Here is a 23,201-nt window from a genome sequence, read left to right as displayed (position 1 = left end):
GTTGCCAGGGTCGGAGGGTTTGAGCTGAGGTTGAATAGGCTGGGGCTATTTTCCCTAGAACATTGGAAACCGCGGGGTGACATTTTAGAGGTCTATAAAATCATGAAAGGTATGGATAGGGTAAACAGGCAAGGTCTTTTCTCCAGGGTGGGGGAGTCAAAAACTAGAAGATGTAGGTTTAAGATGGGAAAGGAAAGGTTATAAAAGGGACCTAAGGGCCAACTTTTTCCACGAAGAGGGTGGTCAGCGTATGGAATGAACTGCCAGAGGGAATGATGGAGGCTACGGTAACTATAACATTTAAAAGGCATCTGGATGGATACATGAATAGGAAGGGGGACCAAAAACTGGCAAACGGGACTCGATTTATATCGGGTATATGGATGACATGGACAAGTTGGACTGAACATCTGTTTCCGTGCTGTATATCTCTATGACTCAGTACTAAGTGGAGATAACGAATGCATTAGTAAGGAAAAGGATCCATTACTAGCATGAGCGGTTAACCTTTAGAGCCCCACATTAGCCAGTGCCTCTTGGCCAAGAGTTAACAGACAACATTTATGGTAGCTTCCGGTCCTCTACTTCAGCAAGTGTCAAAGCAATGATCCCTACTATCAAAGGAAATCCAGAAAATCCTAATTTTGAAGATTCCAACTTGTCAAGCTGTAAGAAAATCTGTATTTTTACAAGCCAGGTTTGATTCTTTATTACAGCAGTAAAAGACAATGAGTGGCTCAGGGGAGATGGTAGCATAATGGTGCTGTCACTGGACGAGGTTCAGGCCAATGCTCCGGGACCATACGTTTGAATCTCACAACTACTGGTGAAAACGAAATTAATAAATCGGAATTGAAAATAATATCAGGTGGTGGAAATCAACAGGTGCAAAAACTCATCTCATTCACTGATGTCCATTAAGGAAAGAAATCTGCCATTCTTACATACTCTAGCCTACACAACTCCAGACCCACAGAAATGTGGTTGACTCCTACGTGTCCTTCGACATGGCCCAGCAAGCTACCCAGTTCAAAGGCAATTAGAGATGGGCAACAAACGCTGGCCTTGTCAGCAAAGTCCACATAAGAATAAATTATGTATTTTCTTTATCAAGTGAAATAATGGGATGAAAAGGTAAAACATACAACCAGAGTTGTACTTTGTGAACAAGGTGTGCCGAACTTTGCTGCAAAATGAGGCTTGGCTGAGATATTTTTCACTGCTCAGACATTTTTTCTAACACATACAACATGTGGACTGTAGCAGTTCAAGAAGGCAGCTGACCATAAACTTCCTAAGAGCAACCAGGGACAGGGCAATAAATGCTAGCCAGACAGCAATGCCCACTTATGAGGAAACTCAGCCTCCTTCTTCCACCACCCCCAATGAACCACACTCATGGCTGCAGCAGCGCCTTCAGGAGATAGAGAAGCAAGGAAAAGTTAATATTCCTCATTAAGCCTTTTTTTTAAAAAAGGTCAACAACTTCATTCATGAACCCAAATTGACACACAATTATAAATATTCAGAAGAATGCTCAATTCATAGATCAAGCAAAATAGCCACCCAGACCCTTGTTTCATATATCACATTGATGAGGCCCATGTTGAAAATTGTAGCAGTAGGTATTTAAAACAAAAAAGAAAACGATTGTATTAAACCTGTTCAGTTACACACTCAACCACAAGATACAGAACGTTCACTATTTAAAGGATAAGCTGTATGATTCAATGCAAAATGGAACATCTTTGCACACCATTCAACAACTAAGTCATTTTTTGAAATAGCCAACACAAACTTGCAAACATATTATGCCTGAATTTTGGAAAATTATAGTAAACTTTAAAAATTCCTAGATCTACATTTATAGTGGAAACCGCTATGTCACCCTGTCACACAGCAATTTCAACTTCCCATCCAGAAGATAGACGACAATGTCAACACGGTGGGTGTAATTACAACATGACACATTTGCATCGACTTTTTCGTTCTAAGCGTGTGACACGTTAGAACGGTAATAAAAGGACTGAATGCACAATGCAAAATCAAACACTTAATTATGCTTTCATGCTCTGTGTAATGTTGCAAAGTTGGATAGAATACTTATAGGCTGAAAAGCAGGAAATTAGAATTTGGTGTTTGCAAAATGTTAAGGGGGAAAAGCGGTGTGTAGTCCATTTAAAAGATTAGCAGTCAGCAGACCAAGCAGCAGTTTTGTTTTGTTTTCAAAGCAACAAGTTTTGATTTTAGCCAATCAATTTGAAACAGGTGCTTAGAGCCCAAAAGCCTATTAAATTTAAATCCAATGGTTTTGACAATGTCGGGCTGAACTGTCATCAAGGGTCTAAAAGGAGAGGACTGTTGGAAAATCAGGAGAATTAACAGCCATCTGTCAGAGTTAACAGCCCTCTTCTCCCAAGATAGATTCACTGGCTCTTTCAATTTTCCCTCAATCTTAGAGAACACACTATCTAATTCAAAGGTATCAACGGCACAACTAGCTCCTGACAGAACATTCCAGAGAGAAGGCACAGGACATTCCAGAAGAAACATTACCTGGCTGCAATTTTGCAAGACTAAAATCTAATTTTTTAAATTTTATTTTATATAAGTGGGACTCGTATTTACTGGAATAGCTTACTACTAGAATCTTGTTGTATTTGAGAGTAGTCAGTAGTTAGAAGGAATTTATTCTGTTTGTTAATTAGCTTGTTCATTGTTAGATGAATAAATTGTTACTGTTGATTGTAAAGTGAGCGTTAGGGGTTTATTTTTTTAAACCACTAGAAGTTGTAGAAAAGGCATGTTGCACCACTTTTCACGCTTCTTCCCCTCACTACCCCACCCCCCGGCCCACCCCCGGCAGATTATAGGGCGTGGCACTACTCTCTGGGTCTTTCATTTTAGTTCTTGGGTGGGGGGCGGGGGGGAGATAAGAGATCGAGGTCTACTTTATGATAATAGTTATCCCTGTTTTCTAATTCTGCTCCTGACGAAGAGTGTGCCTGTGTTCCACATTCAACACATAATGCAATGGTTTTGCCACTAAGACGTGATTGTCACGACACGACATGACACAACACGCCCAGATCAATCCAAAGAGTCACTTTGCTGCATTCTGGCTAACTAAACCCAGCACTCCTGAATTGTTAACCAGATGATCCTTTTAGCTACAGCCACATGACTGTATGAAACACAACTACAAATAACATTTTGTTCTGATGAACACAAGTAGTTGAGGGTGCTTCCTATACTATTAAACTGGCTCCTACTTCTCTTTGGGCATCAAGATTTGCTTGTTAAAAAAAAATCAGCACTCTGCTCAGTTTCTCAAAGTTTATAATGAAATCACGTTGAACATCATTCACATTACAATCCTAGACACAAAATAGCTGGAAACAGACCAAGTGGCACGTCAAGTCTACTGTGCCCAGTTAACACGTTGAATTATCCATGAAAATACAGCATAGAAACAGGACAGCATACAAATACAGCATAGAAACAGAGGCAAACCCTCACCCCTCCCCCACCAGCTTCAGGCAGTCTGAATTGGAGCGAGGAAGAAGTAGCAAAAAGACAATATTAATAGCTCTTCACTCAAATTTGCAACTAATTCGGAGAAAATAAATAAACTAACAGCATAAAGAGAGGCTAATGGTATTATTTTCTAACTATACCTCTGTAATAGTTATAAGGAAATCAACACTGGGAACTAAACATTCAGGGATATCTGACTTTCAAGAGGGCAAGCAGGAAGAAACGAGTGAGTGGAAGGGTAATGTTGTTAACGTGAGATGCAGTCATGATTTCAAGAAATGATGCGGACTGGATGAAGTAGATTTCACATGGGTGGAGATATGAAACAAAAAGGTGAAGAAAACACCGCTGGGCATCGTCGTTAGGCACTCTGTCGGTAGCTATGCTGCAGAACAGAGAATAAATGAGAAAGTAATAAGGGCATGTATAAAAGATAGTGTACTGACTATCAGTGACTTTAATCATCATGTCGATTAGGATAGTTAGATTGGCAGAGGATGAAGTCATAGTGTGTATTCAGGACAGTCTTCTAGAACTATACGTTGCAAATTCAAACAGAGATCAGCCTATTTCGATTGTCTATGTTTCCATGATCTGTCATTTTGATATCATCTTTACTCCCTATGTGGAAGATATCCATCAAGCTACATTCAGTCTCCTTCTTTTACTGAACAAAATGCTGGCTGCTTGTTCAATTTTTCCTGCTTGCTATAATCTCTATTCTGGCACCATCCATTTGGATTTGTTGTTGCAGTTTATGCACCGAATCTGGTACAGCCACGTATATAAATGGCCCACCTTGTAATTAAACAAACTCCTGAGAGACAAAAAAAAGCCTCATTTAGAAAAAGCAGAGGCAAATTCCCCAAGGCGATCAAGCAGAATCACAAATCCCCATACTCCTAGGGAATTCATGACTTGCCCTCTATGATGTCACCCAGCTCCAGAGATGAGCTGGTAGACAGAGGAACACACTTTGCAAAATGAGATAGAGGATACGGACAGACTAGTGAATGCGGTAGATGACAGCTAATGCACAGAAAAGAGGGGGGATTCATTACGAAAGGAAGAGCGAGGACAGTCCAACTGATGGCATACTCTTAGAACAGATGCAGGAATAAACAGAACTGGGAGTTCACATACTGAAAACTTTGAAGGCAGCCAAACAATTTAACTTAAAAAAAGCACATGTGACCTTGGGCATTATAAATAGAAACACAGTAGAAAAGCAAGGAAATGGTGCGAACTTCTGTAAATCTATAGTTGGATCTCAGGTGGAGAACTGCAGCCTTTTCTGAGCATGACATCAGTGGAAGGAAGTCAATACCTACTGAGAACATGCTGAGATTAACTAGTAAATTACAAGTTCAAATGGAGACTGTAGTTTAAGGGTGCTCTTCTGCATGCAGAGAAGTGTAAGGGGAGATGAAACACTAGTGTTCTAATTACAAGAGATTTTCATGGACTAAATGAAGAGCAATAACTTCAAAATGATGGAAGTGTTGACAACCAAACAGCACAGATCTAAGGTAACTTGCAAACATATCATAGAGGAAGCCAGAATAATTCATCTTCACACAACCCTTTATTGTGATCTGGAATGAAATTCTTTATTTCATTCTTTCCTGGGATGAGAGATTCACTTACAAAGTGAACAAATGTCGCCTCTCCTTATTTACCTTTGAACTGACTGACTGGTTAGGCCATTTGAAAGGGCAGGTAAGAATCAACCACATTACTGTGGGTCTGGTATTGCCTATAGGTCAGATTAGGTAAGGATGGCAGATTTCGTTTTTTCAAAATGAAATGGCAAATCATTTGGGATGTTATAACAGTCTATGACAGCCATCATAACTACAATCAACGAGGCTAACTTTATATTCCAGACGTACTAACTGAGGCTAAATTCCACCAGCCTTTGTAGTGGGAAATGGACCCATAGCCCCAGAATCTCGAGATTATTCAAAATTAACTGAAAGATCTGCGGATGCTGGAAATCTGAAACAGAAACAGAAAATGCTGGAAAAGCTCAGCATCTATGGAGAGAAATCAGAATTAACAGAGTTCTGGTTTCTCTACAATGATGTTGTCAGGCCTGCTGAGATTTTCCAGAAATTTCTGCTTTTGCCTCTGGATTATTAGCTTCATGACATTACCACAACTATGATATCACTGTCTCCCCAGTTGTGAGTCAACCTTAACAGTCTAAAGGGAGGAGGATGTAGTGGGAGAGTATCCAGGAATGGGATAACAAGCCTAGTTTTTTCACAGATTCAGGATGAGTTGAATGGGCCATATGGCCTCATTCTGTACTGTAGAATTCATGGTTGCAAGATAGTAAACACATTGGTTCCTAAAGGCAGCAGTACCAAGTTTAGCTAACTTAAAGAACTGCTCCCAGGTTCAGATTTCAAAGATGTTCTGGAAAATCTGAAGTACTGTATTCCAAGGATAGCTGATAAAAGACCTGCAGCAATCGTTTCTATCAGGAAATAAAAATTTGACAGTTAAAATATAACGAAGCATGAAAAGACAACTTCAGACTATGAAATTTACTGAAAATGTGCAATCAAACCTATACTGCCAAGCACTGAATATGGCTTCCTGTTCTCTTAAATCATCGTACATCAATTCAAGGTCGTAACAGTGGCAGGGATTCAGCTGTCGCTGCTCAGTAAACAGGACATTGCCGGATGATTAAGATATGATATCATTTTTCCACATTCAGCTCCAGTTTAGTTCAACTACCTTCTCCAGTTTAAAGGAACAATCATTTCCAGACAGTATTTCCTACGTATTATGAAAGGCAAAATACTGCCTATTTTGAATCACTGAAACAAAGGATCTGTGCACTGCACAGACTGATCCTTCCAAATTTCTAAGGGTTCACAGCACGGTGCCCAGAGATACCAACCCCTGCTAATATTCATCCTTTATCCAACATCACAAAAGACAGATCATCTGGTCCTTATTTCAATGAAAATATTCCCAACCTCAGCAAATGTATTGCTAGCCTTCAGGGCTTGGGCTTAAAAATCCGACCGAAGTGATATGATTATGCATGTAATTTTTTGAGAAATAACGGAGGCACAGATGGGAGAAAAGCAACAACATGCAAATTAAATTCTTATCAAGAAACATTCAGCCTTGGCAGAAAAGTGAATTTACCTTTCAAAGTTCTTTTTAAAGAAACTGTTTTTACAAACTCTGTCTTGGTTCTTTACTTTGGGACTCAAGGGGTTAATCACCGCATTTCATGCTGTAGCAGTACAGTCCTGTCCTTTATTTCACCTCTGCAAACTGTTTATCTCAGCTATCTTAAGGTTATGTTCAAAGAAGAATGAACTTTGCACAAATATTTATCTAACAGGAGTCTCTAAAAGTCCTCTTCAATTCAGGAGATTTAAGAGTTGGAAGAATGGGAAAATACTGTGGCAGCCTTGAAACGAACAAAGGGAGGGGCTGTCATGGAGAGGAACAATGTAGATTAAGACAGGCTGCTGTTTCATGTATAGCACAGAGGCTCAAATACTACACTGCACTTATCATTTTATTCTAAATAAAACATTACGCTTTCAAATTTTTAAATGAACAATTCACATTTTTTTCAAAAAACAATACAACTTCATATCAGCAATTTGCTGCATTTTTACAATTACATTTTTATTTCTCTTGGTCACAATCTACTTCAATCTGATTTCTAATGGTCTGTGTGATGATAGTGAGGGATGAAAATAGCTTTAATCGAACTGTCTCTCAGTTTATTTCATTACAGCGGCTCACAGTAAGCTTCTGTTCAATAATCCCTGAACAAGCACTCTCACAAATTGAAACCACCAGTGCCCAGGGAGAGCAAAACAAGATGTCAGGAGAAAATGAGCTCTGTTGTACTGCAGGATTTCACAAAATGGAGTACATGAAGAAGATCTGAAAAAAAACTGAATTGCAAACACAAGGGAGCTTGCGATTAAAAAAAAACAAGAAAAATGACTTCCAGAACACATTATTCAGAAAAGGAAAATAGATAAGGAAAGCCTCAACCATTTTGTTTTAAATTTATCGAAATATTTTTAAGCTTTAGAAGCAGGGATTGTGATTTGGCAATGGAGCTACAATTTATTGTTCAGGCCATCTGTTCAGAATTAGAGACATGTTCTTCAGTTTAACTCAAACATAAAAACAACATTGATTAAAACAAAATGCTGCCTGTTATAAATAGTGTAAGTTGAAAATACAGCAAATACAACATTTCGACCTGTAAGATTGTGAAAAAAATTAAAATTTCATTTATGCTGTTTTGACAGGGACAACACCCACCTTTTATTTAAAGAGCAATAGTGGCACCTACTGGCTCAAAGCAGTCAGTATCACAGCTCTGCGGAATGTGACAGCTGCCTGTCAAAAAGAAGTGCCACCCCCTAGTCCCTGCATATATTATTTTTTAAAGCTGGACTGCCCCCCAAAATATTTCTCAAAAAAAATTTAATATGACTTGAAATGATTAGCAAAGACTTAAATGAGTGACTTGGTGAAAGATTTTAATAAACTGCAATGATTATGATGAAATTATCCAGGCTAATGAGGACAGCGGGTTTGCACCCCTACACCTATGTCAACTTGATACAGTTTTAGAGGCATCATGATCCAAACATAGCGGAAGAACATAGTAGTTAGACAGTTGCTCTGACTCCGGATCACAATAAACCCAAAACTAACACTTATCAGGCTGATTACCCCAAACAAAACTGCAACAAAGATCTACAAATTGATAGCACATGTAATGTCAATCACCCACTGCACAACACTCCAAAGTGCTTCTCACCAATGGAATATTTTTGAAGCACAGACAGGGTTTAGTGCACAAAAACAGGACAATGAATTTCTGCAGAGAAAGCACCTATAAACAGAAATGTGCTAAATGGTTAAGTAATCGTTTTTATAGCGTGGTGTTCACACATAATGAAAATTGGCCAGGAATCTGGTAGAACTCCCCTGCACTTCTTCAATGTCACAGAATCTTTCACGTATCTCGGGGAATGGCAGGCAAGCCATTGTTGTTACATCTGAAACATGGCACCTTTGACACTGCTTTGTCTTCCCAAATTTATTCACGGGAATGTGGGAGTTACTGGGGAGGCCAAGTTTTGTTGCACATCCCTAATTGTCTTTGAGAAGGTGGTATGGAGTTACCTGCTCCAACTGCTGCGGGCTTTGGGGTGTAAGGTCACCGGCAGTGCTGCTAGAAAGGGAGTTCCTGTATTTTGACCCAGTAACATTGGAAGACGAGCAATATAGTTCCAAATGAGGGTGGTGTTTGTATCTGCTGCCCTCATAAACACATTAGCTGTGATTTTGTGCTCAGCTCACTGAAAAAGGACTTGAAAACTGAACTGCCTGACTCTCAGTACAGAATGCTACCATTGAGAGAAGACTGAGGACACCTTCTCTGGGTGTTGGGTAGTTGGAATGTCATCTTGGTAATTGCCTGTGCACTGAATACCAGTTGAACTGAAAATCTGTGGGCCCAACAATGCAAGAAAAGTCACATACTGCAGGATGGATAAATCTGACAGACCACAGTAAGTGTTAGGAAGTACAGAGTTCACTAATAAAACAATGTTCCTAGAAAGAAGGCATATTCGTATTTTATAAAGACAGTACATCAGAACACAAAGTATAAAAAACATACTCCTTTGCAGCTAGGGAAAAAAAGATCTTGATAGAGTGTCACTGCCATCTACTGGCTGAGGCATTTGGTTTGAAATGACAGCTATGTAAATATTTTGCAAGGTTTTCAGCTTGCACTGAGTCAGTTAGATTCAAACTATCAGAGATAATGGGAACTGCAGATGCTGGAGAATCTGAGATAACAAAGTGTGGAGCTGGATGAACGCAGCAGGGCAAGCAGCATCTTAGGAGCACAAAAGCTGACGTTTCGGGCCTAGACCCTTCATCAGAAAAACTATTCTTTGCTTTTGTGAGATTATGATAAAATACAATACATCAGCAGCAACCAAGATCATCTTGTTCAGCTACTCTGATTGAAAGCTGCAAATTTCAGATTTGCAAGTCACAATTTACAATGTGGCAGCATGCAATTTGTCTCAACGAAATAGTGTGTGCTTGTATAAAAAGAATATTGTATCTCTAAGACCTCCACAAAGAGCAGCTCTGACACATAAAGCTTAGATCTAGTTACTGTAATCATTTCTGACCTGACATGTACTCAGAATAATGAGGAAATGTTTTCCAACAATCTGCAGTCAGTTCATCAGATATTGAAATGCTTCTATCTTTTAAAAAAAATTCTTTCCCAGGAAAAGTAAAAACAATGAATGTTTCTGTTAAGGGCAGTCACTCTACATGAGAGCACATAACGACAGAAAAGGTTTTCATTGAAGTAATAAGAATTAGGCATTTACTAAATCCCAAGGGCAGAAAAATTTTTTGTTCATAGGATGTAGACAACACTCTCTGGGTTTTATCATCCATCCCCAAAGCCACACAGACAGCAAGGGCCTCTGCCTTTCACATTCAGTCTGTGACATCTCCTGGACTGGTTCAGAATGCGCGAAGGTATCATGAAAGAACTTCCAGGGTATGGTTCCTCCTTTTGGTGATTTTTTGGTCTGCAAAGTGGTTATACGGCTGTATAGGGGCAAGGGGGAATTGAGTGAACAAGTTACTGGGCCCCAATCCATACAATGGGGCAGGTTTGCTGAAGTTTTCCTGACTGTGAACCTTGTTCACATGCATCTTGCTTTTTTTCTGCCGGGGACCAGAATTTAAGTACAATCTCCCTCCCCAAAGTAATACCATACTTCAGCAGTGATTAAACTTCAAAGCATTAACTGAACAGATGTACTGTAAGACCTAAGTAATATGATCCATGGCATAGTTCTCACCAATACAGAGTGATACCTCATCCATGTACAATACTTCTAAAAGCTATTTCTCACTTTCCATGGTCAGGCCAAGTCTCCTCGCCTCATCCCTGGCCGATTTATGTTTGTTTACGCAGTTTCAGTATCCAGAACTTAAATTCTCATTCTTGTGTTTAAATTTTTGTGTGGTCTTGATTTCCCATTTGAATAATTTCCCCCAGACCTAAACGCTTCCTTCAAACTTGCTTTTGTCCAGGAATTCTCCTCTCCCTCCATCACAGGTTGCCTTGCCGTCAACCAATAAGCCCCATGCTCTGGAATATGTGCTGAAAACTTTCTCCTGTCCGCCTCCTCCTTTCCAAAGGTTTGCCTACAAGTTCACCTCTTTGATCAAATTGACAAGGAAAGATTTGGAGGATTGCATAGGAAAAGCAAGGGAGTGGATCTAACGGGAATGTCTTTCCATGAGTCAGCACAAATGCAACAGGTTGTAAGGCCTAGTTCACTGCTGGATGATTCTATAATCAGTCAAACAACCCTTGCATTTGGTGCTAGGCATGAGCAATTCTGAAATACAGGATCGTGTGTTTATTTTAATGTCATCAATGCAAGTATTCCGGGCTACCTGATGCCCGAAAAGTGAGTGAAAAACAACATAAGTGCTTTCAGAGAATACACACAAGTAGCAAGGACAACATCAGGTGGCTTGTCTGCACAATCTGAGTAGACCAGAAGGGTCCCCACCCTTGTCTGCCTTCTGGAGAGACCACTCTTTCCGTGACTCCCTTGTCCGCTCCACACTCCCCTCCAACCCCACCACACCCGGCACCTTCCCCTGCAACCGCAGGAAGTGCTACACTTGCCCCCACACCTCCTCCCACACTCCCATCCCAGGCCCCAAGATGACTTTCCATATTAAGCAGCAGTTCACCTGCACATCTGCCAATGTGGTATACTGTATCCACTGTATTCAGTGTGGCTTCCTCTACATTGGGGAAGCCAAGCGGAGGCTTGGGGACCACTTTGCAGAACACCTCCGCTCGGTTCGCAATAAACAACTGCACCTCCCAGTCGCGAACCATTTTAACTCCCATCCCATTCCTTCGAAGACATGTCCATCCTGGGCCTCCTGCAGTGCCACAATGATGCCATCCGAATGTTGCAGGAACAGCAACTCATATTCTGCTTGGGAACCCTGCAGCCCATTGGTAACAATGTTGACTTCACAAGCTTCAAAATCTCCCCTTCCCCCACTGCATCCCAAAATTAGCCCAGCCTGTCTCTACCTCCCTAACCTGTTCTTCCTCTCACCCATCCCCTCCTCCCACCTCAAGCCACACCTCCATTTCCAACCTACTAACCTCATCTCGCCTCCTTGACCTGTCCGTCCTCTTTGGACTGACCTATCCCCTCCCTACCTCCCCACCTATCTTCTTTTCTATCCATCTTCTGTCCGCCTCCCCCTCTCTCCCTATTTATTTCAGAACCCTTTCTCCATCCCCCTCTCTGAAGAAGGGTCGAGGCCTGAAACGTCAGCTTTTGTGCTCCTGAGATGCTGCTTGGCCTGCTGTGTTCATCCAGCTTCACACTTTGTTATCTTAGACCAGAAGGTATTTTGAATTAAAAGAGTAATAGCACCATCTGCTGTTCAGCATTATTAACTGCAACCAGAACTGAAATTCCCACAATGTTCAATACTAATCCGTAAGCAATCGGAATGTTTCCTTCTCCTTTGGTTGTTTCTTTTACTTCTGCTTCTGTTTTTAATCCTGCCTTTTGTGTACTAAGATGGCACTTCTCAATGTACCCCTGTATTCTATACTTGAGGACACGAGACAATAAAACCTAAATCTAAAATTTTGACTGCTTTTTAAACAATGAAAGGATTGAAGAAAATTGAATGCTTTACCATCACATTTGCATGCAGTGTGTTTTGATTTATAACTTGTTTACTACATAAAAAGATTTTCCTCATCTCATTGTTGCTTCTTTTATCAATCATGGGATTACCTTGTTCTCTTTTCCTCTGACAGTGGGAACATTTTCTCCCTACCTCCTATGTCTAGAACACTCATAGCGAGTTTTGAGAACACTCATTATTCTGAACACCTTCTTAATTTTGAATCCTTAAAGCAGAACTACTCCAATTCCCCAACAGGTCAGACAGTTCCAATTAACGGTTCATTTAGGTAAGCAAAACTGGCCCCTTGAAACTTCCGCCCCTCAAAATTATGTCACGGTAAACCAACTAAAATATAATCCAAGTGTATCTGGTTTCAAGGCTCAGGAGCCACAGGATGCATATCCATCCTAAAATGTAGTCAACTCCGAATTCAATGATCAATAAAATCAAACTTTACTACAACATCAGCCATTCCCTGCCACTACAGAGTTGGAAGCCGAACACAGTGTGCATTATGGTTAATGGATAAACTGTAACTAGCTTTCAAGAAGGCATTTAAGGTACTACTTCGACGTCTACTGAAGAAAATCAAAGCTCATAGTATGGGACTACATACTGGCATTGACAGAGGACTGGTGCCTAACTGGAGAGATAAAGAAAGCACAAGTGAACCTTTTCTTGGTTGGCGAGATAGAACTGGTGTGCTGCGGGGTAAGTGCTGAGGACTCAAATATTAATAATGTTTATAAATGAATTGGATGAAGGGACTGAAGATATGGTTCCCAAACTTGCCAATGACATGAAGTTATAAAGAGCATACCAAAAAGCCACAAATGGATAGAGATAGGTTAAGAGAGTGACCAAAGAACTAGGGAATTAAGCTCAATATGAAATTGTCCATTTTGGCAGGAAAAATGAAAAACATTATCTAATTATCTTATTATCTAAATGGTGACAGATTGCAAGAGACAGAAAGTGATGGTTGGGGTTGTTTTTCAAACTGGAAGCCTGCAACCAGCAGTGTTCCACAGGGAACGGTGCTGGGTGCACTTTGGTTTGTCATTTATATAAATGATTTAGGGCAGCATAGTGGCTCAGTGGTTAGCACTGCAGCCTCACAGCGTCAGGGACCCGGGTTCGATTCCAGCCTCAGGTGACTGTCTGTGTGGAGTTTGCACATTCTCCCTGTGTCTGCGTGGGTTTCCTCCAGGTGCTCCAGTTTCCTCCCACAGTCCAAAGATAGGCAGGCTAGGTGGATCGGCCATGGTAAGTTGCCTGTAGTGTTCAGGGGTGTGTGGGTTATAGGGGGATGGGCCTGGATGGGATGCTTCAAGGGGCGGTGTGGACTTGCTGGGCTGAAGGGCCTGTTTCCACACTGTAGGTAACCTAATCTAACTTAGATGAGAATTATAGAAAGCAAGGTAAGTAGGTCTGTGGATGACGTCACGATTGGCAGTACAGTAGACAGTGAAAGTAATCTAAGATTACAAAGAAATCTTGATCAGTTGGGTCAATGGGCAGAAGAGTGGCAGATGGAGTTTAACTTGATTGAATGCAAAGTATTATATTTTGGTAAAACAAACAAAGACATTCTTATATAATTAAAAGTAGGGCATTGGGCGGTGTTGTAGACCAGAGATACCTAGGGCTTCGAATGCATTAATTATTTTTTTGCACCACTTATAGATAAGGTGGTTAAAGACGGTGTTTAGCATGCTTGTCTTCATTGCTCAGATCTTTAAGCATAGAAACAAAAACAGACATTGCTGGAAAAGCTCAGCAGGTCTGGCAGCGTCTGTGAAGCAAACACCACAGTTAAAGTTTTGGGTCCGGTGACCCTTGCTCAGACCTGTTTCATTTTTGTTCCTGATTTACAGGCTCCATAGTTCTTTTGGTTTTGCTTTGAGCATAGGAGTTTGGACATTATGCTGAAGTTTGCATAGGACATTGCTAAGGCCTCTTCTGGAGTACTGTGACCAGTTCTGCTCTCCCTGTCATATGAAGGATATTAGTAAACTGGGGAGGGTTCAGAAGAAGTTTACCAGGATGTTGACAGGAATGGAGGGTTTGACTTACCAGGAGAGACTGGATAGGCTGGGACTTTTTTCACCAGAGTGCAGAAAGGTGACAGGTGACCTGATAGAGATTTATCAAATAAGGAGGGGTATAGATAAGGTGAATGGCAGGTGTCTTTTGCCGAGGGTAGGGGATTTCAAGGTCAGGGGCATATTTTTAAGGAGAAGAAAACGATTTAAAATAGACAGAGGCCAATTGTTTGTTTTTGCACAGAGAGTGGTTCATGGGCTCAATGTACTTCCAGTGGACGTGGTGGATGCGGGCACTGTTCCAACATATAAAAGAAATTTAGGTAAGAATGTGAACAAGAAATGTTTGGAGGGATATGGGCCACTACATGTGTAATGGCTAGTTTAGTTTGGGAACCCAGTCGGCATGGGCTGGTTGGACAGAAGGGTCTGTTTTCAGGCTGTATGACTCGATAACTCTGGAAGTAAAGGGATCAGAATGCCCTAGTGTATGAATCACAAAAGGTTAATATGCAGCTACAGCAAGTCATTAGGAAAGCTGATGTAATGTAATTGTTTATTGTTATAATTGTGTATCTCTCACTTTCAAAATACTCCTTGACACCTTAAGTTTCAAGAAATCTGTTTCTTACTTAAATATATTCAGTGATGTGGTCTCCATCACTTTATAGCATTATGGGATTCCCACACAATTACCAATCTCTGAGTGAAGAAATTTCATCGCACCTTACTTTAAATGGTTCACCCTACATCCAGAGTCTGACCCCTTGTTTGAGGAACTGCCACCAGTGAATTCCCCCACCTAACACCCCACAAGACAGGAATAGCATCTTTGACCAGTCTGTCCAACCCTGTCAGGAACTTTATGTTTCAGTGAGATCCCCCTTTCGTTCTTCTCTCGATGAGCATAAGTGTGCCACAGAATACATTTGATGTGAGGTTACTGTTGAAAGCACTTGGCAAGAAAACCATGATATATTCATTTAACTGGCAACTGAACATTTACTTGTTCTTCAAAAGATTAGCTAATGAAAGGGTCATGACATGAATAAAGGTCAAGCAGATTGCACGGAGATTCAGTGAAGCTGAGAAGAATGAGAGCCAATCTTGTTGAAACATAGTTCAACATAGCTAGTCTTGTTGAGGGAATGTGACAGGGAAGACACAGAGGACGTTTCCCTGTGTGGGGGATATTGAGCTGTAGTGGTACAGTTCCCTATTTAAGACTAAGATCAGGAAAAAAACTTCATCTCCCAAATAGCTGTTTGCCATTGGAATCCTCTTCCCCAGTAAGCAATGGAGTCTGAATAATTGAATATATTCAAGGCTCAGGTAAAACAGATTCTGACCATCAAGGGAGTCAAGCGTTACAGGGAACAAACCTGAAAATAGAGTGAAGAACACAATCGGATGAACCATGATCTTATTTAATGGTGGAGCAAGTTTGATAGGTCAAAGCGCTAACTCCTCCGCCAAAATCTTACAATATTATATTCATGAGCATTAGTTAAATTTCTCCAAATGTGCAGCTTCTATGACACTTTAAATTGGCAGGCAATGAGTAGTTGCAGATCAAATGCAGAAACAGGAGTAGGCCTTTCAGCCCTTCAGGCCCATTCTGCCATTCACCATGAGCTCATAGCTGATCTGTGGCTAACTCCATATATTTACTTTTTGCTCAGATTTCTTAACACCTTCATTTAAAAATTTATCAATCTCCAATTTGAAATAAACTGATTTAGCATCAACCACCATTTGTCAAAAAGAGTTCCAAACCTCTTTCAGCCTGTGTAGAAGTGCTTCCTAACATCTCTCCTGAATTCTGTCCCTACTTTCCAAATATCTCCCCAGGTTCTAGAATGGTATTCATGGCTGTCTTTAAGTGCTTTATTGAGGATATCCCTCTCTTCTCCTTTTGGTTCCTTCAACCCATTGCCTATTACCACACTGGTCATTTAGCTTAAATTACTGTTTGAGCAATTTATTTATTTCCACATAAATAGTCCAGAGAATCGGAAATTAAAAGAGAAGTTGACTCACATTACAAGTGAGTACTACACTTTAACAACAGTTGGGCAGCGCAAAAATTGCTACTGAGATTGACTACATGATGGAAATGTTATGTAAAGCTTATGGGTCAGTAATAGTACAAAATAGCATTGAAGAAGTCACCTACCTGGCTTGATAATCATTGCGTATAAGAAGCAAGTGTTGAAGGATTGATAGGAAGTATTGTTCTGCTTTGGAGTCCTTCACAGTGTTCAGCAGCATCTGGAAGACTTCATTCACATCTGTGCAGCTATTGTTAAGGAGCCAAGTTAAAAATCCCCTCTGAAAGCTGAATGCAACATAGGAAGGAAAGAAACCATTGCAATGTAAAAAGGCACAAAATTAAACTAAAAAAATTAACAGAAGACAAAGTGCATATTCTTGCTACAGATAAGGATGGTTGGAATCGAAAAGTTTCCAAACTTGCCTGACAACCTCAAATAAAAAGACTGAAAGATGGGACTTTTACTCTGGGATAGGACAACGCTTGTGGCCCCCAGAAGCAAACGTACGTAATCACAGGGCTAGCTGAGTGCCAAAGTGGACAGGTTAAAAGTCTGGCCTCAGTTCTCTGTAACTTTGTACAAGTTGGGTTAAAGGTTGCGCAGACCTTGGCTTCACCCCCACACAATGCATAACAAAGACAGGTGTAAGAACAATTTCAGCAAGGGGCCTTATTATGAATGCATGGCTAGAAGCGCAGCTTCAAAAGGATTTCTTTCAGCAGATCTTTCTGTTTTGACAGTTGGATAGAATTGTCAACTTTGTTTGATTGATATCTTAAGTGGCTGGTAACAAATTGTTTCTTGTGATCTCTTTTGTCAATGTTTATGTTAATGTCTCTATTTATTTGCATACAATTAACAGACATGAAGTTTTTAAAGGCTCTATACTTGAATGGTCTGTTTGATTGACTTTCATGGAGTTATAGGAGCAAACTTTCCTTGCATAAACCTAAGTTACCACAGTTAGTGATTACTGTCATTAACAAGACGACTGATGGCTTGCAGAACACCACTGTCACAGGCCATCAAGGCCACCTTGTCTACTGACAACATTCCATCCTTCATTTCCCAATGAATGACATACCCACTATGCGCTCTTCATCACTCCTATGAATACCCTTAAACCTGACTCCCTGCATGGCCATGTCTCAAACATGAACTCCCTCCTTGATTACATCCTTAAACGTCCACTCTCTTTACACAGATCGTGCTGGCCAACCTACACTTCCTCTGTCAACAACACCCTCACAACTACACTTTCTCTGTGTTGACTGTGCCCTCAAACATGCACTCCTTTCTCATCAATGATGCCCTCAAAACCTTCCCTCCTACTGTTGATCACACTGAAGTCTATCCTCCGCGTTGGTGAGATCTTCAAGTCTACCCTCCCTCTCCATCAATTAACACCCTAAACCACACTCCCTCCATTGGTTGGTGTCAAAACAAAACAGCGAACTACCGTTTTTTCTCTTTTATATGCCAGCAACATGGTGACAATTACCAGCTGATATCTTCCATAGAAAGAGCAATTTAAATAAAGGTAAAAATATGAACTAAATCTAAATCTGACAATATAGACAATTCAATTCAATTCAATTCAATAAATCTGTGCAGTCATCTAAGGGTTGCAGGATTTAGCAACTATCACTCGTTTTGGGCAGTGGTGGATTGTTGGTTTCCATGAGTACATGAGGTCAAAATAAATTCAGTGAATTTGTACAAGGGAAATTATGGAGTAGTGATATAGACTGTACAGATAAAGAAGAATATAATTATCTAGCTACTAACCTCTCCTCGTTTTGCCAACTTAATCATTTACAATAATAGGAAAAGGATTTAATTATGGGAACTGCATGAATGAGACTGAAGCTCATTCATAATCACTGAGCTTTTTCAAGAATGCACATTCAATGTAACCATTACAATCCCGATATCAATCATCAATGCAAAGCGAAAGGGAAATGGGCCATGGGTATTGTAATGCCACATGATTCAGCACCACCACCATAATTAAACGTTTGCATATTCCTCCATTATCTCTGCACTCAACCTGTTAACAATGTTCCCTCTCACTGGTTAAACCACATCTGGAATATTGTGAACAGCTCTGATATGCAAAGATATTCTGACTTGAAGGCAATTGATAGAAGGTTCACTCGGCTAATCCCGGGTATGGAGGAGTTTTCTTATAAGGAGAGGTGGAGAACATTAGCCCTATACACATTGGAGTTTCGAAGAATGACAGACAACCTTGACACACAAGATTCTTCGGTTACTTGTCAGAGTAGATGAGAAAAGGCTGTGTCCCCTTGCAGAAGAATCTCCGTCCAGAGGGCATAATCTCACAGTATGGGGTCAGCCAGTTGCAGCAGAGATGAGGAAGAATTTCTTCTCTCAGAGACTTATGAATCTGTGGAAATCTTTACCAGAAAAGGTTGTAAAGGCTGGGTCGTTAAGCACATTCAAGACTTAGAATGACAGATATTTAACAAATAAATTATCATGCTCATGACTTTATACACCTGGTAAGGTCACTTGTTGGGTCTCATCTTTTCAGGTTGAAAAACCGAAGTTTGTACAATCTTTTTTCACAAATCAGACATTCTACACTTTGGACCAGCCTCTTAGCTCTTCGTTTCTTTTTTACAACATTTTCTTAAATATTTTGACCTCTCCCAGGAGATTGCATGGCTTTCAGGTAATGTGGAGAGTCTTTAATGTTGCATGAGAAAAATTGGATAAATCAGAGAGTGTCCTTTTTGTCCTTCTCTGTCAATATGCACTGCCTCCAGTGGCCGAGTTTCTGGTTGTGACTCAGCAACCACATAGAACACCAGACTGTACTCAAAATAGTGTCTGATCACAGCATTATGTAGTTAGATCATTGTTTGTTTCATATTCCAAAGCTTTCACAATGCATTATATTGTCCCAAATCTTGACCAGTGAAAGGGTTAAATCAAATACCACGGAAACTGCCCAAAGTAAGTTGTTTTCTTTCCCAAGTGGCCTAACGGTCATGAAACACAATACTAAAGAATTTTCTAAAAATTGTAAATCACTCCTCACAATAGCTTGAAAGCTGTTTGTAAAATAAATCTAAAACTCTATCACTCTGATTTACACGGAAGTCAGCTATCAATTACAAATACAAATCTATCCTTTTAAATTTGAACCATGCGGTATTAGCAAGTGTTGACATCGGCATGCAGATATTTAATATAATTGCCTACAGGAGTTTAACAAAATAAATCAAGTAACAGCTTGGATTTTGTGATATTCATTCCATCCATTACTTCCGTGAAATTGTCTGCTCCTCAGTATGAAAATACATTGTTTATTAGCAAAGAAAAATTACTTTGACTACATTAATTATGCTGCTCAGCTTCTTCATAGAATATTGCAGCACAGTAAGATTCTAAGCTATCCACTGTGCCTGCTCTTTTCCCCAACTCCCAGCCTGAGTAGAGACACAGAGCTGCACAGCATAGAAACAGGCCCTTCGGTTCAACTTGTCCATACTGACTAGATACCCTAAATTAATCTAGTCCCATTTGCCAGCATTTGGCCCATATCCCTCTAAACCCTTCCTATTCATATACCCATCCAGATGCCTTTTAAATGTTGTAATTGTATCAGTCTCCACCACTTCCTCTGGCAGCTCATTCCATACATGCACCATCCTCTGCTTGAAAAAAACTGCCCCTTATGTCCCTTTTATATCGTTTCCCTCTCATCTTAAACCTATGCCCTCTGGTTTTCGACTTCCCTACCCCGGGGAAAAGAGTATTTGAAGTATTTGTCCATTTCCTACTTTGAGGGTTACTGATGAATCTAATGCACTGGCCTTTCAGGTGGCACATAACAGTTATTCACTATGCAAAACTATTTAAATACAAGCAAAATACAACGGATACTGGAAACCTGAAACCATCACAGAAAATGGAGAAGCTCAGCAGGTCTGACAGCATCTTTAAGAAGAGGAATCAGATTAGACTTAAAATGTTAACTCTAATCCTTTTTCTACAGATGTTGTCAGACCTGCAATTTCTTTAGCATTTTCTGCATTTGTTGTATTTCTCATTTTACTCCTTTTGCTTTTGCCAATTACTCTATTGGCATGTTTTCCGGTTAATGACCACTAGAAACAAATCTTCCCCATCTACGTTAACTAAACAGAGCAGAGCTGTTGTGTTGAAAACGTTAATTTCAGCTGAGCTAGCAGAAGGCTAGCACAGAAGGCCTCAGTTTCCGCAGGTAATGGGGAAATAAAATGCACACTCAGCTGAAGTTCACATCGTGCGAACAATGAGCCCCTGCACAGTTGCACTTATTTGCACTTCTGTCGAGCACAGATGCAGCTTCAACTATTATTAACTCGTCAGTCAAATTTGAACTGACGAGACACGTTACTGGGGAATGAACACAGAGCCGACCAATGAGTGTTAAGCATCTCGCAGAGAGGGGAAGGAAGTGGGACGCAGACAAAATTGGTGGCAGAAAATAACACACCCGTAACAAAAATTAACTTTTGTTCCTGTGCATCAAATTCAGTTAAAATGTTATTGTTACTGTATATGTGCACATTTTTTCTGTCCAGTACAGACTTATCAGAGTTGTTGCAGCAAAATGTTGAGTGTACATTGATGAAGTTGATAAAATGGATAATGTTACTGGCTGTTCAGAAGGCCAGCTTTATTCCCTAGAGACACGTCTTCAAATCTCACTACAACAGCAAAAGGCCTTGCACCTAAATCAGTCATTCCACAGAATCTTTGGAACCCTCTCCACCACAAAGTGATGCAAGTGAACTGTTCATCACTTCTAAAGCAGAGATTGATAGATTCTTGACTAATAAAGGGAATCAAATGTTACTGAGGGATGGCCAGGAATGTGAATCGGAGGCCACAATCAGATCAGCTATGATCTGATCAAATGCAGCCAGGATTGAAGGGCTGATGAACGTATTCCAGCTCCTGAATTATAAAAAGGTTCAGTTGCAGATAAATGCCAGCAGCCAAGAAAAGGAAATTCCATGGATGGGATGATCTGGGCTGGTCCCACCATGCTTATGACTTGCAGATCTGCTTTGAACCATTTGAAGATTTGAACCAGATGCTTTCAGCACCGTTGTGAAAATTGCAGGGTGTTTACTATTGGTGTGGTTTTGCTGCCCTCCAGTGGTATGGTTTGATCATTTCAACCAGTTCCACACCCCACTGAAAACTGGCTCACAGAGCTGAAAATTCAAAAGGTGCTTTTTGTCCATTGGCAAAGGGGTTGAATCTGCAATAATTTAAAAAATGTGTACCATGCAATATTAAGGCCCCATTCACAAAACAGGGTCTCTAAGTTTGAACGAAAACAAAGTTGCTGGAAAAGTTCAGCAGGTCTGGCAGCATCTGTGAAGGAAAGAACTGAGTTAACACTTCGGGTCCGGTGACCCTTCCTCAGAACTGATGGTGGCTGGGAAAATGTCAGTTTATGTGTAGAAAATAGGGAGGTGGGTGGGTAAGGAGTAAACGATAGGATAGAGCCCAAAGAGAGAGAAAGACAATTGGACTGTCAAAGGAGTTGCTAACGATCAGGCTGGAAGGGTGAACAGTTGTTAATAGGGGGTTACATTTGAGTGCACGGAGTGCAGTCAGTTCGGAGGGAGATAGGTTGGATTTGTTGAGGGGACAGTGAAATTGAGGTGACTGATGTCACATCGACTGTTCTCAATGAAAAGATCGCGTGCAGGTAAAACGCTGGAGGGAAGGGTCCAGGTAGAGGGAGAGTATTAGAGTTGAGCGAAGGGGTCTGTGGGACGGGGAGAGGACGCTTGTCCATAGAAATGAGCACGGAGGTGAAGATGGCGAAAGAACAGTTCGGCGTCATGTCACGCCCAAAATTCGTTAAGGTGGGGACGCAGAGGAATAAAGCCGAGGCCTTAAGTGAGGACAGAGAGATCAGCATCAGAGAACGGAAGGTTAAGAGGCATGGTGAATACCCGAGGGAAATAGATTCAGAGGATTTAACCCCCATTAACAACTATTCACCGTCCCAGCCTGATCGTTAGCAACTCCTTTATCTGTCCAACTATCTTTCTCTCTCTTTGGGCTCTATCTTATCTCGTTTACTCCCGAACCCATCCACCTCCCTATTTTCTGCATATAAACTGATATTTTCCCAGCCATCAGTTCTGAGGAAGGGTCACTGGATCCGAAACATTAGCTGTTTTTGCCTTCACAAATGCTGCCAGACCTGCTCTGCTTTTCCAGCCACTTTGTTTTTGTTTCTGATTTACAGCACCCACAGCCCTTTTGTTTTTTTTTAAGTTTGAGCAGCACATAACACATCAGAATAAGTTCCCCATCTACCTCAAAGCTGAACTAAAAGTTATATCTATTTCTTTCAACTCTGGAGATGATGTGTCATATTTCAATCCCCATGGCGTAGCAAAAATAGAAATGTGGGAATGAATAGGCAAAAATAAAATTATCACTAACGCACCAGAGAAATGAAATGTTTGCAAGGCATGGTCTGATTGAATGCCTTCAAAATGAGTTTTACAGCACAAACACGGACATATGAAAAATCTAGAAGAATGTCTTCCAAAGTTACTCAAAATATAAAGGTGTCCTGGAGCTGTAGAGACACTGCTGCAGTCCACATGGTCAATCATAAAATTAAAAGCAACGACCAGCCACCTCATTCTGCATGGTGGCTCTCGAATGCTACAGTGTCCAGTGGAGTAAGGATCTTTTCCTTTTCTGCTGTGAACTTCTGCAGTTCAAA

At 40.6% G+C, this 23,201-nt stretch overlaps 1 protein-coding gene across 2 annotated transcripts in view; it reads right to left on the bottom strand.

The window, feature by feature from the left end:
* Positions 1-23,201, bottom strand: part of LOC125458225 (protein diaphanous homolog 1-like) — a 324,879-nt gene that overhangs the window by 209,474 nt on the left and 92,204 nt on the right. For both annotated transcript variants that reach the window (XM_059650539.1, XM_059650540.1), the window contains one exon: positions 16,546-16,662. In XM_059650539.1, coding sequence (XP_059506522.1) covers positions 16,546-16,662 — 117 coding nt within the window. The remainder of the gene's footprint in view (positions 1-16,545; positions 16,663-23,201) is intronic.

Source organism: Stegostoma tigrinum, chromosome 13, assembly GCF_030684315.1.
Source record: "Stegostoma tigrinum isolate sSteTig4 chromosome 13, sSteTig4.hap1, whole genome shotgun sequence".
NCBI classification, from domain to species: Eukaryota; Metazoa; Chordata; class Chondrichthyes; order Orectolobiformes; family Stegostomatidae; genus Stegostoma; species Stegostoma tigrinum.
This window is presented reverse-complemented; position numbering and strand designations above follow the sequence as displayed.